The sequence below is a fragment of the Bubalus bubalis genome, chromosome 3 (genome assembly GCF_019923935.1).
Source record: "Bubalus bubalis isolate 160015118507 breed Murrah chromosome 3, NDDB_SH_1, whole genome shotgun sequence".
NCBI classification, from domain to species: domain Eukaryota; kingdom Metazoa; phylum Chordata; class Mammalia; order Artiodactyla; family Bovidae; genus Bubalus; species Bubalus bubalis.
The window spans coordinates 69,642,821-69,659,222 of NC_059159.1; the positions used below are offsets into that span (position 1 = coordinate 69,642,821).

General features: G+C 37.4%; 1 protein-coding gene across 4 annotated transcripts in view; it reads right to left on the bottom strand.

Moving 5' to 3' along the window:
- The window catches only part of GLRA3 (glycine receptor alpha 3), a 191,466-nt gene that overhangs the window by 71,356 nt on the left and 103,708 nt on the right, over positions 1–16,402 (bottom strand). For all 4 annotated transcript variants that reach the window (XM_006060240.4, XM_025281328.3, XM_044939687.2 and 1 more), the window contains one exon: positions 10,543–10,625. In XM_006060240.4, the coding sequence (XP_006060302.2) occupies positions 10,543–10,625 (83 nt within the window). The remainder of the gene's footprint in view (positions 1–10,542; positions 10,626–16,402) is intronic.

The window sequence follows — 16,402 nt, forward strand, 5'->3', positions numbered from 1 at the left end:
AGTTCAGGGTGGAGAATGGGAATGAGGCATTCTGCGCTCAAGGAAAAACGGGCAGAACAGGTCCTCAGATAGATATTTTCAGGAGCCGATTTTATGAGCCCAATTCTCTTATTTTCTCATAACTAGAAAAGCACTACAATCCTTCATGGAGATGACTGCTTCTTGTGACTAACAGAAACCTTCTATAAAAAAAAATGTGTTTGATTGCATGTATTCCCTCTTCACCAAAATCACATACATACCCATTCTCCCCCTGCCCCTTTGGCTCTTCAGAACAGCGTCTCAGAGCTATCTGATATGTATCCTGGGCTAAGTCCTCATTTTGTCCCAAATAAAATTTAACTCACAACTCTCATGTTGTACATTTTTTAAAGTCAACATTGTCTTTTAATGAACAAGAAAGCTTTATTATGACTCAAAGAAAGTACTATCCAATATTCTTTCAAGATTAAAAATATCCTCTATTTCTTTTTTTAACTAGGGGGAAAAAATTGCCCATTTAGAAAGTTTCTTTATGACATAAATAAAAGCTGAAAATTAAATCTTTTTTTTTCTGTAACCCTATTTCTGCACATTGCTTTGCACTGTAAATTCCTTAGGGGTGTAGTATAAATTATAAAATAGCTGTGTTTCCTTCCCTCATAGATTAGCTGCTTATCAAGGAAATAAGTAAGATGCTTTTATAAGTAAAACAGCAATATCAATGAAAATTTATTTTTTTAAAAGATAGCACTGTTTTACTTCATACAGTCAATTAAAAAAAAATGAATCATGTATTGAATCTTGAACTTCAGTAAACTAAACTAGTCAATCTAATTCTGAGAAGCAAAGTTAGTGATCACTTTAATATTTAGTTCATCTTCACTAGAAATGCCACTCAGTTTTATATATTGCCAGCAAAAATTGGGGTGTAAATTACAGATTATTTTAAAAATTAAATAAAACGCTTAGTGAAAAGCAGGGCTTCATTGTAGAATGCTCTCTGTAGTATATATGATTTCATATTTTATTAGGCTTCTACTGATGTAAATTTTGGAAAATGCAAATTGTCAAGGTAATTGGCCTGTATTTTCTGGCTGGACTTGGAGAGTAAAAAAATGACTACTACAAAGAAGGAAAAATAAGCTAACACAATTTCTTTTCACCCCAAAGCAAGCATTTACTGTATTTATTTCAGAATTCTCTTCTGAGGTTGAAAGAAGGATATTCAAGACCAGAAGAAAATATTTAAGAAAATATTAAAATTTTGGGTAAATAAAAGCAGTTGGGTAAAACTCTGTTGACATTTGAGGAACAAGTAGACTATGGCAGTGGTCTCCAACCTTTTTGGCGCCAGGGACCATTTTTGAGGAGGACAATATTTCCACAGACCAGGGGGAGGAGGAGATGGTTTGGGAAAGACTCAAGCTCATTACATTCGCTGTGTACTTCATTTCCATTATTCTTACATCAGTTTTGCCTCAGATCATCAGGCATTAGATCCTGGAGGATGGGGACTCCTGGACTGTGCGACAGGCCTTTAGATTTCATAAGGGAAACATCTGAACCTGGGCCATATAAATGGACCACATTCTTCCTGTATTTCAGTGGAATTCTCAGTGATAGGATTTAGCATTCCAGGTTAATCTAAGGGTAAAGTTTCCATTTTTCCTTTTGATACTCTCCATGGGGTTCCCACAGCAAGAATGCTGGAGTGGTTTGCCATTCCCTCCTCCTCAGCATACAGTTGCGCTCATTTCACATGATAGCAAAGTTATACTCAGAATCCTTCAAACTAGGCTTCCGCAGTACACGAACCCAGAACTTCCACACGTAGAAGCTGAGTTGAGAAAAGGCAGAGGAACCACAAATCAAATGGCCAACATTCACTGGATCATAGAAAAAGGAAAAGAATACAAGAAAAACATCTACTTCTGCTTTATTGACTATGCTAAAGCCTTTGACTGTATGGATCAAAAAAAAAAAAAAAAAAAACTGGAAAATTCTTAAAGAGATGGGAATACCAGACCACTTTACTCATCTCCTGAGAAACCTATATGCAGATCAAGAAGCAACACTTAGAACCTTACATGGAACAACTGACTGGTTCAAAATTGTGAAAAGAGTAGGACAAGGCTATATATTGTCATTTTGTTTATTTAACATATGCAGCAAAGAGTCAGACACGACTGAGCGACTTCCCTTTCACTTTTCACTTTCATGCACTGGATGAGGAAATGGCAACCCACTCCAGTGTTCTTGCCTGGAGAATCCCAGGGATGGGGGATCCCGGTGGGCTGCTGTCTATGGGGTCACACAGAGTCGCACATGACTGAAGTGACTTAGCAGCAGCAGAGTATATCATGTGAAATGCCGGGCTGGATGAATCACAAGCTAGAATCAAGATTGCGAGGAGTAATATCAACAACCTCAGATATGCAGATGATACCACTCTAATAGCAGAAAGCAAAGAGGAACTAAAGAGCCTTTAAATAAGAATGAAAGAGGAGAGTGAAAAAGCTGGCTTAAAACTCAATATTCTAAAAACTAAGATCATGGCATCTTCTCCCATCATTTCGTGGCAAATAGAAGGGGATAAAAGTAGACGCAATGACAGATTTTATTTTCTTGGGCTCCAATGTCACTGTGGATGATGGCTGCAACTATGAAATTAAAAGACACTTGCTCCTTGGAAGGAAAGCAATGACCAAATTAGAGAGTGTATTAAAAAGCACAGACATCACTTTGTCCACAAATGTCCATATAGTCAAGCTATGGTTTTTTCAGTAGTTGTGTATAGATGTGAGAGCTGAAAGAAGAATTGATGCTTTCAAATTGTGGTGCTGGAGAAGACTCTTGAGAGTCCCTTAGACTGCAAGGTGATCAAACCAGTCAACCCTGAATATTTATTGGAAGGACATTGAAGCTCCAATACTCTGGCCACCTGATGCAAAGAGCCAACTCATTGAAAAAGACCCTGATGCTGGGAAAGATTGAGGGCAGGAGGAGAAGGGGATGGCAGAGGATGAGATGGTTAGATAGCATCACTGACTCAATGGACATGAACTTGAGCAAACCCTGGGAGATTGTAAAAGACAGGGAAGCCTGGCATGCTTCAGTCCATGGCGTAGCAAAGAGCTGGACACGACTGAGCAACTGAATAACAACAACCTCTAAATGTAGGTCTTTCTTAAGAGTTGGTTCTTCTTTGTGGGTTTGCTTGCATCTCTATACTCTCTCCTTTAAAAATTTCATTTTGTATATTTGGCAAAACTAATACAGTTATGTAAAGTCTAAAAATAAAAAAAATAAAAAAAAAATTTCATTTTGTTGAACTACTCTGTAGATGGCTCATAACAGTACATCTTCATAACACAGTGAGCTCAGCTTGGTGTCTGTGATGAACTTGAGGGATGGGATGGGACGTGGGAGGGAGGCTCCAGAGGGAGGGAAAATGTGTATACTTATAGCTGATTCACCTTGTTGCACAGCAGAGATCAACACAACATTGTAATGTAATTATCCTTCAACTAAAATTCAGTTACAAAAAAACAGTACATCTTCAGTGCTAACTCCTTCCTTTGGCTTTTTTTTTTCTTTTTCTTTTTTTTCTTTTCTTTTTTTTCCTTTTCTTTTTTTCCTTTTTTTTCTTTCTTTTTCTTTTTCTTTTTCTTTTTTTCCCTTTGGCTTTTTATGTACATTTCCCAAATCACAAATATATTGACTGGATTTATCAGTATTCCTTTTAACATTTATTTCTCATTCTGTTTTTTTCTCTGTCAGTATTTCCAAAATGATTCTACATATCTAAGCTCTTTGTCTCTGACTAATTGGGCACTCAGAGACTTTGCATCCACTTTGTATTGCCAACAAAGGTCCGTCTAGTCAAGGCTATGGTTATTCCTGTGGTCGTGTATGGATGTGAGAGTTGGACTGTGAAGAAGGCTTAGCGCCGAAAAATTGATGCTTTTAAACTGTGGTGTTGAAGAAGACTCTTGAGAGTCCCTTGGACTGCAAGGAGATCCAACCAGTCCATTCTGGAGGAGATCAGCCCTGGGATTTCTTTGGAAGGACTGATGCTAAAGCTGAAGCTCCAGCACTTTGGCCACCTCATGCGAAGAGTTGACTCATTGGAAAAGACTCTGATGCTGGGAGGGATTGGCAGCAGGAGGAGAAGGGGACGACAGAGGATGAGATGGCTGGATGGCATCACTGACTCGATGGACGTGAGTCTGAGTGAACTCCAGGAGTTGGTGATGGACAGGGAGGCCTGGCGTGCTGTGATTCATGGGGTCTCAAAGAGTCGGACACGACTGAGCGACTGAACTCACTGTATTGAAGTAAATGAAAACAGTGGAATATGTACCTCCAAAATATGCCACTTTGGCAGAAGAATGATTTTAAGCTAAAGGCACCTGAAAAACAGCAGGTGTGAGAAGGGCATTCTAATCTCTCCTTTTCTTTCTGAAAACAGTAGACTAAAAACTTCCATGTGAAAGATGTACTCCTTATACTAGGAGAAAAAGAAACACTCTTCAACAGGGGATCAAAGCCAAGAGAATTCTGTAGAGATCTTGTTAAAATAATTCTCATCTTCCTTTCGCTTCCTCACATAGCATTACTTTTCCACAACTGCTTCTCACTTTTCTTTATTTAACCTGGTATAAAAGAATTTAGGCTTTGCCACTTCCTTGACTATTCATTTCCTTCTGTAAAACTTATATTAAATAAATTTGTATCCTTTTCTTATGTTCATGTTTTACTTCTGCTTAATTTTCAGGCCAAGGCTGAGGAGCCTAAGAAGGTAAAGATAACATTTTGCTTCCTCTACAGCATCAATCTGTATTGTATCTACCTTCCACACTGCTCCTCTTTGCTCCTACTTTTATTCTTTTTATTGGAATATTATGAAACCTTCTTAAATAACTTGGTTCATCTGTATGAGACAATATTCAAGAGCATAATATTAACCAACTCATGTTCTTGCTCCTAAATCTTCCACAGCTCCTCACTATTGGATAATATTTACTATTCTTAAATTAATAATTAGGGAACCAGTCTGTCTTAGACTATTTTTCATATGATTTTTTTCCTCCATACTCTCCAATGTACCTAATTTTGCAACAAAGATACCTGTCCTCAGAATGCCTTCAAGGTAGAGTTAGAAATCAACACTGCTAGGAATCCTGTATTGCTTCCCGCTCCCAACTCCAACCTCCCATTTTTATTGCTAAATAGATCTTCCAATTAAAACTAAATTTTAATTTTCCTTTCATTTAATTTAGTAATTTATCCATGGGTGTGACTAATATTTAAGTTGAAAGTGAAAGTGAAGTCGCTCAGTTGTGTCCGACTCTTTGCGACCCCGTGGACTGTAGCCCACCAAGCTCCTCCGTCCATGGGATTCTCCAGGCAAGAATACTGGAGTGGGTTGCCATTTCCTTCTCCAGGGGATCTTCCTGACCCAGGGATTGAACCCAGGTCTCCCGCATTGCAGGCAGACACTTTAACCCCTGAGCCACCAGGAAAGCCCTATATTTAAGTTAATAAAATGTAAATATTGAGTAAATTAATATATTCACATTAATTAACTTATATTAATTAAATTAATCCACTTACTTATATAATGTATTTAAATTTAACAGGAAGATATTATATTATCTTCCTGCTAAATTTTATTATCAGAGAAATAGGTATTTGCACTTCCTTTCTTTAAGAGAAAACCAGTGTGCAGGATTGGCAAGGCAACAAGTCCCCCTACGAAGTAGGCATGCCCTCTAGTGGCAGATTCACCACCCTACAGGACTGGACTCTCATGCCACCAATTCTGAAGTTCCGGCTGCAATTTTTTTCTAAAGGAATATGTCAAACAGGCATTTTTTTCTAAATATGATGGAGTATCACAAAAATATTACGTAATGTCGACCAACCAAGTTTGGGGTAATAAACAGATAAGTTTAAAGAAATAAAAGGACCTAAAGTTTTCATGTGTTAATATTTTGGACAGAAAGAAGGAGGTTTCTGAGGGAAACCCGACAGACACAAGGAGATTTCTGACAGAAAGAAGGTCTTTTCTGGGAAAGAAACTTGACAGAAAGAAGGCATATTTTGTACTTACCACCTCAATAATTTGGGGTAAAAATACTCAAAGTAACGATTTACACAGGTGGAAATATGACAATAACAACAGTTCTGTTTTGTGTAGGAGAAATAACACATAGCAATGTTTGGATTCCAGCACGCGCTCCATAAAAAAATACCGTATTTTCAAAGTTAGCATCCATTTTACCATTGATGAGTATAAAGAGAATAGATATTTCTTAATCTTCAAAAATGGCATTTCTAGTTTGAAATTTACTTTAAATAGCAGTATAGAGTGTAAGACAGATACAAATCCATAACAGGTGCAAAATAACATGTCTTTTCAGTAAATGTCAGAAAAAAAACTAAAAAACAAATAATATATATCATGCATTATTATAAATCTACTAATTTTTTACATTTTTTTTCTAGAATTTTTTTGGGGAAAAAAAAGAGAATTCAGATAGAAACTAGATAGAAAGGAGATTTCTGACAGAAAGAAAGTGTTTTCTGGTAAAGAAAACCGACAGAAAGAAGGCAATTTCTGACAGAAAGAAGGGTGCTTCTGAGGGAAACCTGACACAAAGAAGGAGATTTCTGACAGAAAGAACGTCTTTTTCTAGGTGAGAAACCTCACAGCAAGAGGGTGATTTCTGACAAATGGTAGAAAGAAGGACGTGTCTGAGGGAAACCTAATGGAAAGAAGATTCCAGAGAGAAAGAAGGTTTTTTTTCTGGGAGATAAGCCCGACAGAAAGAAGACAACTTCTGACAAAAAGGACATTTCTGAGGGAAATCTGATGGAAGGAAGGTGATTTCTGACAGAAAGAAGGATGTTTCTGAGGGAAACCTGACAGAAAGAAGGAGATATCAGACAGATAGAAGGTCTTTTCTGGGACAGAAACCTGACACAAAGAAGGGTATTTCTAACAGAAAAAGGTCTGTTCTCAGAGAGAAACCTGACAGAAAGAAGGCACTTTCTGACAGAAAGAAGGACATTTCTGAGTAAAGCCTGATGGAAAGATGGAGATTTCTGACAGAAAGAAGGGTGTTCTGAGGGAAACCTAACAGAAAGAAGGAGATACCTGACAGAAAGAAGGTCTTTTCTCAGAGAGAAACATGACAGAAAGAAAGCAATTTCTGACAGAAAAAAAGGACGATTCTGAGAGAATCCTGACACAAAGAAGGGGACTTCTGACAGAAAGAAGGTCTTTTCTGGAGAGAAACCTGACAGAAAGAAGGCGATTTCTGACATGACAGAAAAAAAGGAAGTTTCTGAGGGAAATCTGACACAAAGAAGGGTATTTCTAACAGAAAGAAGATCTTTTCTAGGATATAAACCTGACAGAAAGAAGGCACTTTCTGACAGAAGGATGTTTCTAAGGGAAACCTGATGAAAAGGAGTTTTCTGACAGAAAGGTCTTTCCTGGGAGCAAAACCTGACAGAAAGAAGGCAATTTCTGACAGAAAGAAAGACATTTTTGAGCAAAACCTAACACAAAGAAGATTTCTGACCGAATATGTTTTGAGGGAGAGAAACCTGAAAGAAAGAAGGATGTTTCTCAGGGAAACCTGATGGAAAGAAGAAGTTTTCTGACAGAAAGAAGGCAATTTCTGACAGAAAGAAAGATGTTTCTGAGGGAAACCTAATGGAAAGATGGAGATTTCTGACAGAAAGAAGGGTGTTCTGAGGGAAACCTAACAGAAAGAAGGAGATATTGGACAGAAAGCAGGTCTATCCTGGGAGAGAAATGTGACAGAAAGAAGGCAATTTTTGACAGGAAAAAAGGACGATTCTGAGGGAAACCTCACACAAAGAAGGGGATTTCTGACAGAAAAAGGTCTGTTCTTGGAGAGAAACCTGACAGAAAGAAGGCACTTTCTGACAGAAAGAAGGACATTTCTGAGTAAAGCCTGATGGAAAGATGGAGATTTCTGACAGAAAGAAGGGTGTTCTGAGGGAAACCTAACAGAAAGAAGGAGATACCTGACAGAAAGAAGGTCTTTTCTCAGAGAGAAACATGACAGAAAGAAAGCAATTTCTGACAGAAAAAAAGGACGATTCTGAGAGAATCCTGACACAAAGAAGGGGATTTCTGACAGAAAGAAGGTCTTTTCTGGGAAAGAAACCTGACAGAAAGAAGGCGATTTCTGACATGACAGAAAAAAAGGAAGTTTCTGAGGGAAATCTGACACAAAGAAGGGTATTTCTAACAGAAAGAAGATCTTTTCTAGGATATAAACCTGACAGAAAGAAGGCACTTTCTGACAGAAGGATGTTTCTAAGGGAAACCTGATGAAAAGGAGTTTTCTGACAGAAAGGTCTTTCCTGGGAGCAAAACCTGACAGAAAGAAGGCAATTTCTGACAGAAAGAAAGACATTTTTGAGCAAAACCTAACACAAAGAAGATTTCTGACCGAATATGTTTTGAGGGAGAGAAACCTGAAAGAAAGAAGGATGTTTCTCAGGGAAACCTGATGGAAAGAAGAAGTTTTCTGACAGAAAGGTCTTTCCTGGGAGCAAAACCTGACAGAAAGAAGGCAATTTCTGACAGAAAGAAAGATGTTTCTGAGGGAAACCTAATGGAAAGATGGAGATTTCTGACAAGAAAGAAGGGTGTTCTGAGGGAAACCTAACAGAAAGAAGGAGATAATGGACAGAAAGCAGGTCTATCCTGGGAGAGAAATGTGACAGAAAGAAGGCAATTTCTGACAGAATAAAAAGAATTATTCTGAGGGAAACCTCACACAAAGAAGGGGATTTCTGATAGAAAGATGGTCTTTTCTGGGAGAGAAACCTGACAGAAAAAAGGATGTTTCTGAGGGAAAACTGCCAGAAAGGAGATATCAGACAGGAAGAAGGTCTTTATTGACAGAAAGAAGGACGTTTCTGAGGAAAACCTGACAGAAAGAAGGAGACTTCTGACAGAAAGAATGTGTTTTTTTTTAGTGGGGAGAAACCTGACAGAAATAAGAATATTTCTGAGGGAAACCTGATGAAAAGAAGTTTTCTGACAGAAAGGTCTTTTCTAGGAGGGAATACTGACAGAAAGAATATTTCTGAGGGATACTGAAAGAAAGAAGTTTTCTTCCAGAAAGAAGATTTTTCCTAAGAGAGAAACCTGACAGAAAGCTGATTTCTGACTGAGAAAGAGACTTTTCTGAGGAAAGCTGACTGAAAGATTTCTGACAGAAATAAGGTTTTCTTTGTGAGTGAAACCTGACAGAAAGAAGGCAATTTCTGACAAAAGGAGGGACTTTTCTGATTGAAGTAAAAGTTGCTCAGTCGTGTCCAACTTTTTGCAACCCCATGGACTATATAGTCCATGGAATTCTCCAGGCAAGAATACTAGAGTGGGTAGCCTTTCCCTTCTCCAGGGGATCTTCCTAACCCAGGGATCAAACCCAGGTCTCCCACATTACAGGCAGATTCTTTACCAGCTGAGCCACAAGGGAAGCCTAAGAATACTGGAGTGGGTAGCCTATCCCTTCTCTGGCGGATCTTCCTGACCCAGGAATCAATCCGGGGTCTTCTGCATTGCAGGAGGGTTCTTTACCAACTGAATATCAGGGTAACCCTTTCTGATTGAAACCTGATAGAAAGAAGAGATATGCCAGAAGAAGGACTTTTCTTTGATGGAAACATGATAGGAAAAAAAGGAGATTTCTGACAGAAAGAAGGATTTCTTTGTTATATAAACCTGATAGAAAGAAGATATCTATAAAAGTTATTTTATAGAAACCTGGCAGAAAGATGGAGATTTCTTTCTGTTTTTCTGTCTTTCTTTCTGTCTTTAGACAGACAGAAGGTCTCTTCTAGGGGAACCTGAGAGACAGGAGATTTCTGACAGAAAGAAAGACTTTTCATCGAGGGAAATCTGACAGAATGAAAGATTTCTGAGAGAAAGTAGGACTTTTCTTAGTAAATTCTGAGTGAAGTTTGTAGGAGGGAATTCTGAGTGAAGGAATTTTATATTTATTTCAGTCTGTCAGGTTTCCTTTGGTGAAAGGAATCCTGCTTATAGATGAGTATGAGGGACTTTTTACACCTTGAAATTGAAATTGTATTTTGAGAAAATGAGATTTGAGATATTATTGTGAAGAATGAGATTCCATGTAATTCTGCGAGAAAGATTGAGAGTAAGGGAAATCTGAGAGATAGAAGGAGATTCCAAGAGAATTCTGAGAGTAAGTAGAGTCTGAGGGAATTCTGAGAGAAAGAAGAGGGTCTGCACAATTCTGAAAGAGTCAGAGGTAATTTTTAGAAGAATGATAACAGGAATTACTTTGAGAAGTTTGGTGAAAGGATATCTGAGTGAGGGAGGGTTTGATTTCATTATCCATGAGAAAGAGTATAAGGGAATTCTAAGAGAAGGAGGGTGAGATGGTATTCTGAGAATGATATTCAGTGAGTATTCCGAGAGAAATCTGTATCTACTATTTTTTTTAAATATTCAGGAAAACTTGTGTTATTCTTACTTACAGCTTTCCAGTTGCATTATACATGTTTGTACATCCATCGGAAAATTCTTGAGATCCATTGGACAGGAGAGTGTTAATGTCAACCTGAAAGAATTCAAAGTAATCATTTTATAAAGAAATTTATAATATCATCAGACACGACTGAGCAACTTCACTTTCACTTTTCACTTTCATGCATTGGAGAAGGAAATGGCAACCCACTCCAGTGTACTTGCCTGGAGAATTTCAGGGACGGGGGAGCCTGGTGGGCTGCCGTCTATGGGGTTGCACAGAGTCGGACACGACTGAAGTGACTTAGCAGCAGCAACAGCATAATATCATATTAATATTCTATTGTTCAGGATACAATGGAAAACAATGCTGTTTTGGTTGTGGCTAACATCTACTCAAGAAAATTTGCTCCAGCTTGTATATATAGTGTGAAATAACTGTATCCTTTAAATAAATCTGGTTTTGGAGGGAAGAAAAGCTATAAATATAAACATCTAATCACAGTTATTTATTTGTATATTTATGCTTTCCTTTAGATAGTACTGGAGATATCTAAGAGTGGTCTCTATTTCCAGAAAAGACCCTTTTAAAAAAGATATTTGAGAGTAAGCTTTATAAAATTAATACCAAAGACCAAAAGACAAAATTCCCCCAAATCATAGAGACAACATCATTGAGGCAAGTACTGATGACCAAAAAGTTCATTTGGGTTTTTCCAGAAGATGTTACAGAAAAACCCAAACAAACTTTTTGGCCAACCCAATAGATCCAAGGTTTGGAATCTGGATGTGAAAAGGCTGAGTGCCAGAAAGTAATTTCATGTGACATCTTTTACTGTCTTTTTAACTACACTGAAGATCTTCTCAGTGAACATCCAGTGAAAAAAAACTCTGGTCTAGAGGATTCCAAAATTCTCATTATTAGGGCTTCCCTGTTGTGGAATTAGACCATTTCACCACATTGTATTAGGTCCACAAAATAGCCCTCTCAAACATGTGTGACATATTCTGTGTTCAGCAAACAAACTTTTGATGTGACGTCACACAAAGTGAGATGACATGATGGTGAACCCTACTTTTCCTCATTTCCGAATGTATTGTAATGTTGACTTTCCAGGTAATTTACTACTCGAATATTTTTTTTTCCTTTAAAGAGTACATGACATCAGGGATTACCTATCTTCATGAATTACCAAGAATTTGTAGTTTCTGGATATGAGAAAAAGAAGCCCATATCCAAATAAACCCAAATTTATTCAAATGAAGTTCTTTTCTAAGAACTCTCTAGCCAGCCCCTTTTATTGAAAGCTTTCCCACTGAAATGCAGTGTATTAGTGGATATCCTAGGCTGAGTCATTCATCTAAACTCTGTGACCAAAGAATTTATGGTCTCCAATTATGTCATTTCACTCTATTTCAGTTTTTACGTCTCCAAAAGGAAGGTAATAATAATAATAATACCTATTCTGGAGACAGGTTGTGAGCAATATATTAGTTAATCTGTGAAATGCTCAATCAAGTGCTTGACACCTAGTAAACAACCAACGTTAGTTATTAAGGATTACTAGCAATGGCACCCCACTCCAGTCCTCTGGCCTGGAAAATCCCATGGACGGAGGAGCCTGGAAGGCTGCAGTCCATGGGGTCGCTGAGGGTCGGACACGACTGAGCAACTTCACTTTCACTTTTCGCTTTCATCCATTGGAGAAGGAAATGGCAACCCACTCCAGTGTTCTTGCCTGGAGAATCCCAGGGACGGGGGAGCCTGGTGGGCTGCTGTCTATGGGGTCGCACAGAGTCGGACACGACTGAAGTGACTTAGTAGTAGCAGCAGCAGCAGCACATTCTCACTACCCCAGGCCTCCCCATTTCCTCCTCCCCCAAATTATACAGGACGCACACAAAGATGACAGAATTAAATCACTTATTAAAAAAATTAAGTTTTGGCAAAAAATAGCCATCAGCTCTACTAAATGCAACCACAGTCTCTGAAGTAGCATTTTTATGTAGGCCATAGACATAAAGCTATAATGATGTACATCTGACAATGAATACTCCTGGTAGGGTCCCAGTGACGTCGTTTGAGAGGCATAAGCTGACAGAGGGTGAAGCTGCTGACTTTTTAAGAGTCCCAGGGGATCATCTGACAATTCTCTCAAGTTAGAGTCCATAGCACACTAAAAGAATCCACAGAATTGATTCTTCAAAAGCAAGTTTTCTCCTAACTCTGCTAGGTTAAGCGATCCTGCAAGTGTGATATTGTCCATCTGCAAAATTCTTTCTTCAAAAGGCAATTGTAAAATCTGCTGGACACAATGTTCTTTGTCTTGTGAAAAGGTTTATTAGAAGTATATGCACAAGTACAGTTTGAACGTACACTCATTAATTTCCCAAACATCCAAGACTCTCTAGCCAGCCAGTTTCAAATATTGGCTTAGAGAATTAATTCTGTGACCTTTTGTATGGAAGTAAATAGCATTCTTAGAATCTTTTCCAGGCTCTCACCATGCATGTGATGTCAAATTCATATCTTTGCTATTTTTCTGGTGTAAAAAAAAATAGACATTGCATAATTCTTTTTTTAAAAAAAAAAGATACTTGGAAGGAATTATTTGGCAATGAAAAACACTGTTTGTAGGATTTCTGTCATAAATCATACCCTGAATAAAAATCCATTTGTTGACTTTCTTTTTGTTTAAGGTATAATACAATAGCTTCTTTAACAGCACAGGGATGAAAAAATGTGTCACCTTGGTGAGTGTGATCCTGCATTTCTTTATTAAAACATATAAATTAAAGATTTGTCCTGACCACATCAAAAGAAAACTAAATCAAGATGTAATTAATCACATTCTACTGTTTAGGAAATACTGTGTAAGAGAGGACATGGAGTTCTCTTTTCTGAAACAAGACATGCAAACAGGATGTGTGTTTCTTTCATTTTCCCTTAAAACATCTTGGCTTAGTTAAGCAGCAATGTCAAAAAAATAAGACGATGACTGTAATCTATTTTAAACAATTCACCTCATTAAAATCAAGGTATTACCAATTTTCAAACAAGCATTGCTTGTTTGCCCAGAGTATGTGGTCCCAACCATTAACTGAAGTATTTTGTAAAAAGGCTTTTTGACGCCACTTTAGGCTTTATTTGCAAACAATAAGCATTTTATTAGTTTTTAATATTTCTAAATGTACTGTTATAAGGACAATTGCCTCAACTATAAGCATTGAAATATTATCTGTAATATCATACTAGGTAATGCTTTTTGCTTACTGTGTGGTAGGCACTATTTTAAATACTTCATATATGCCTTAATTCATTTATTTCTTAGTATGAATTTACAGGTAAGTGATGTTACCTTTACTTAGAGATGAGGAGATTAAGACTTAACTCTCCTGATATGTAAAGCAGAAATTGATAGAGCTGAATCAATAGACCTGAGAGTCTGGCTGTAGATTCTGTGCCCTTAACCTTTAAGTCTACTGCCTTTCAAGGGCATTAGAAGGCTTTTCATGAAAATGAGTTCTCTAATTAATATGACTTTGAAAATGTGCATTTATGTAACATAAAAATGATGATTTTCATACACTATGAGTTATTAAAGTAAAAGACATATGTGGTTTGTTCAAAAAGAAACTTAGTCATTAAACTTTAGAAAATAGAAGAAAGCTGCCTGTGGATTTTACATATTTACTTGGGTGATTTGACATTTCATCAAGAAAAATTCTATAAACAGTAAATAAGTAAATAACTCTCAGGTTTTCAGATTGTTAGAACACTAGATGGAAGATTGGAACTAGTGTTCTAATTGGAGTTTTGTTGTCCTCTGATTCTAGAGATGATCATAAAGCTTATTACCCCATCACCTGTGCAATCTCAATCTTGTTAATGGTCACTTTAAGAAGCTGATATAAGCTATGGGCCTCTTCAAAAGACTGTACATAATCAAACACACCAAAACATCCTTACAACATATATTTTATGGCATTGTAAATCAATTTCCCTTGAATAAACAGCATCTTAAAAAGCATCAACAAAGAATGAAATTAGAACACTTCCTAACACCATACACAAAGATAAATTCAAAAGGGATTACAGACTTAAATGTAAGACCAGAAACTATAAAACTCTTAGAGGAAAACATGGGCAGAACACTCGATGGCATAAATCAAAGCAAGATCTTCTATGACCCACCTTCTAGTGTAAAGGAAATAAAAACAAAAGTAAACAAGTGGGACCTAATTAAACTTAAAAACTTTTGCACAGCAAAGAAAACTATAAACAAGGTGAAAAGACAACCCTCAAAATGGGAGAAAATAATAGCAAATGGAACAACTGACAAAGGATTAATTTCCAAAATATACAAGCAGCTCATACAACTCAATATCAGAAAAACAAACAACCCAGTAAAAAGTGGGGAAAAGACCTACATGGACATTTCTCCAAAGAAGACACACAGATGGCTAACGAACACATGAAAAGATGCTCAACATTGCTCACTGTTAGAGAAATGCAGATCAAAACTACAATGAGGTATGCATCACATCACACCAGTCAGAATGGCCATAATCAAAAAGTCTACAAACAATAAATCCTGGAGAGGGTGTGGACAAAAGGGAACCCTCTTGCACTGTTGGTGGGAATGTAAACTGATACAACCACTATAGAAGATGGTATGGAGATTCCCTAAAAATCTAGGAATAAAACCACAATATGACCCAGCAATCCCACTCCTAGATATATACCCTGAGGAAACCAAAATTGAAAAAGACACATGTACCCCAATGTTCATCCCAGCACTATTTACAACAGCTAGGACATGGAAACAACCTAAATGTCCATTGAGAGATGAATGAATAAAGAAGTTGTGGTACATATACACAATGGAATATTACTCAGCCATAAAAAGGAATGCATTTGAATCAGTTCTAATGGAGTAGATAAACCTAGAGCCTATTATACAAAGTGAAGTAAGTCAGAAAGAGAAAGAGAAATATCACATATTAATGCATGTATATGGAATCTAGAAAGGTGGTACCGATGAATTTATTTGCAAGGCAGCAATGGAGAAACAGACACAGAGGACAGACTTACAGACACAGGGAAAGGGGAGGAGAGCGTGAGATGTATGGAAAGAGTAACATGGAAACTTATATTACCATATGTGAAATAGATAGCCAATGAGAATTTGCTGTATGGCTCAGGAAACTCAAACAGGGGCTCTGTATCAATCTAGAGGGATGGGATGGGGAGGGAGATGGGAGGGAGGTTCAAGAGGGAGGGGACATATGTATATCTATGGCTGATTCGTGTTGATGTTTGACAGAAAACAACAAAATTCTGTAAAGTAATTATCTTTCAATTAAAAATAAATTTTTAGAAAAATTTTAAAAGCATCAATTGAAATGTTTGCTTTTTTATTTAAAAATTAATGACTAATTTCAAAAAATAAGTACATATTGTATAAGTAATCTTTAATTCTTTTCACAACCAAATTTCAAAGAAAGAGTGATAATAATAAGTCTTGTTGCTCAGTCACTAACTCCTGTTATGGACTGCAGCACACCGGCTTCCCTTTACTTCACTGTCTCCCGGAGTTTGCTCAAACTCATGTCCCTTGAGTTACTGATGCCATCTAACTATTTCATCTTCTGTCACACCCTTCTCCTCTTGCGCTCAATCTTTCCCAGCATCAGGGTCTTTTCCAGTGAGTCGGTTCTTCACATCAGGTGGTCAAAGTATTGGAGCTTCAGCTTCAGCATCAATCCTTCCAATGAATATTCAGGGTTGATTTCCTTTAGGATGGACTGGTTTGATCTCTTCGCTGTCCAAGGGACTCTCAAGAGTCTTCTCCAGCATCACAATTTGAA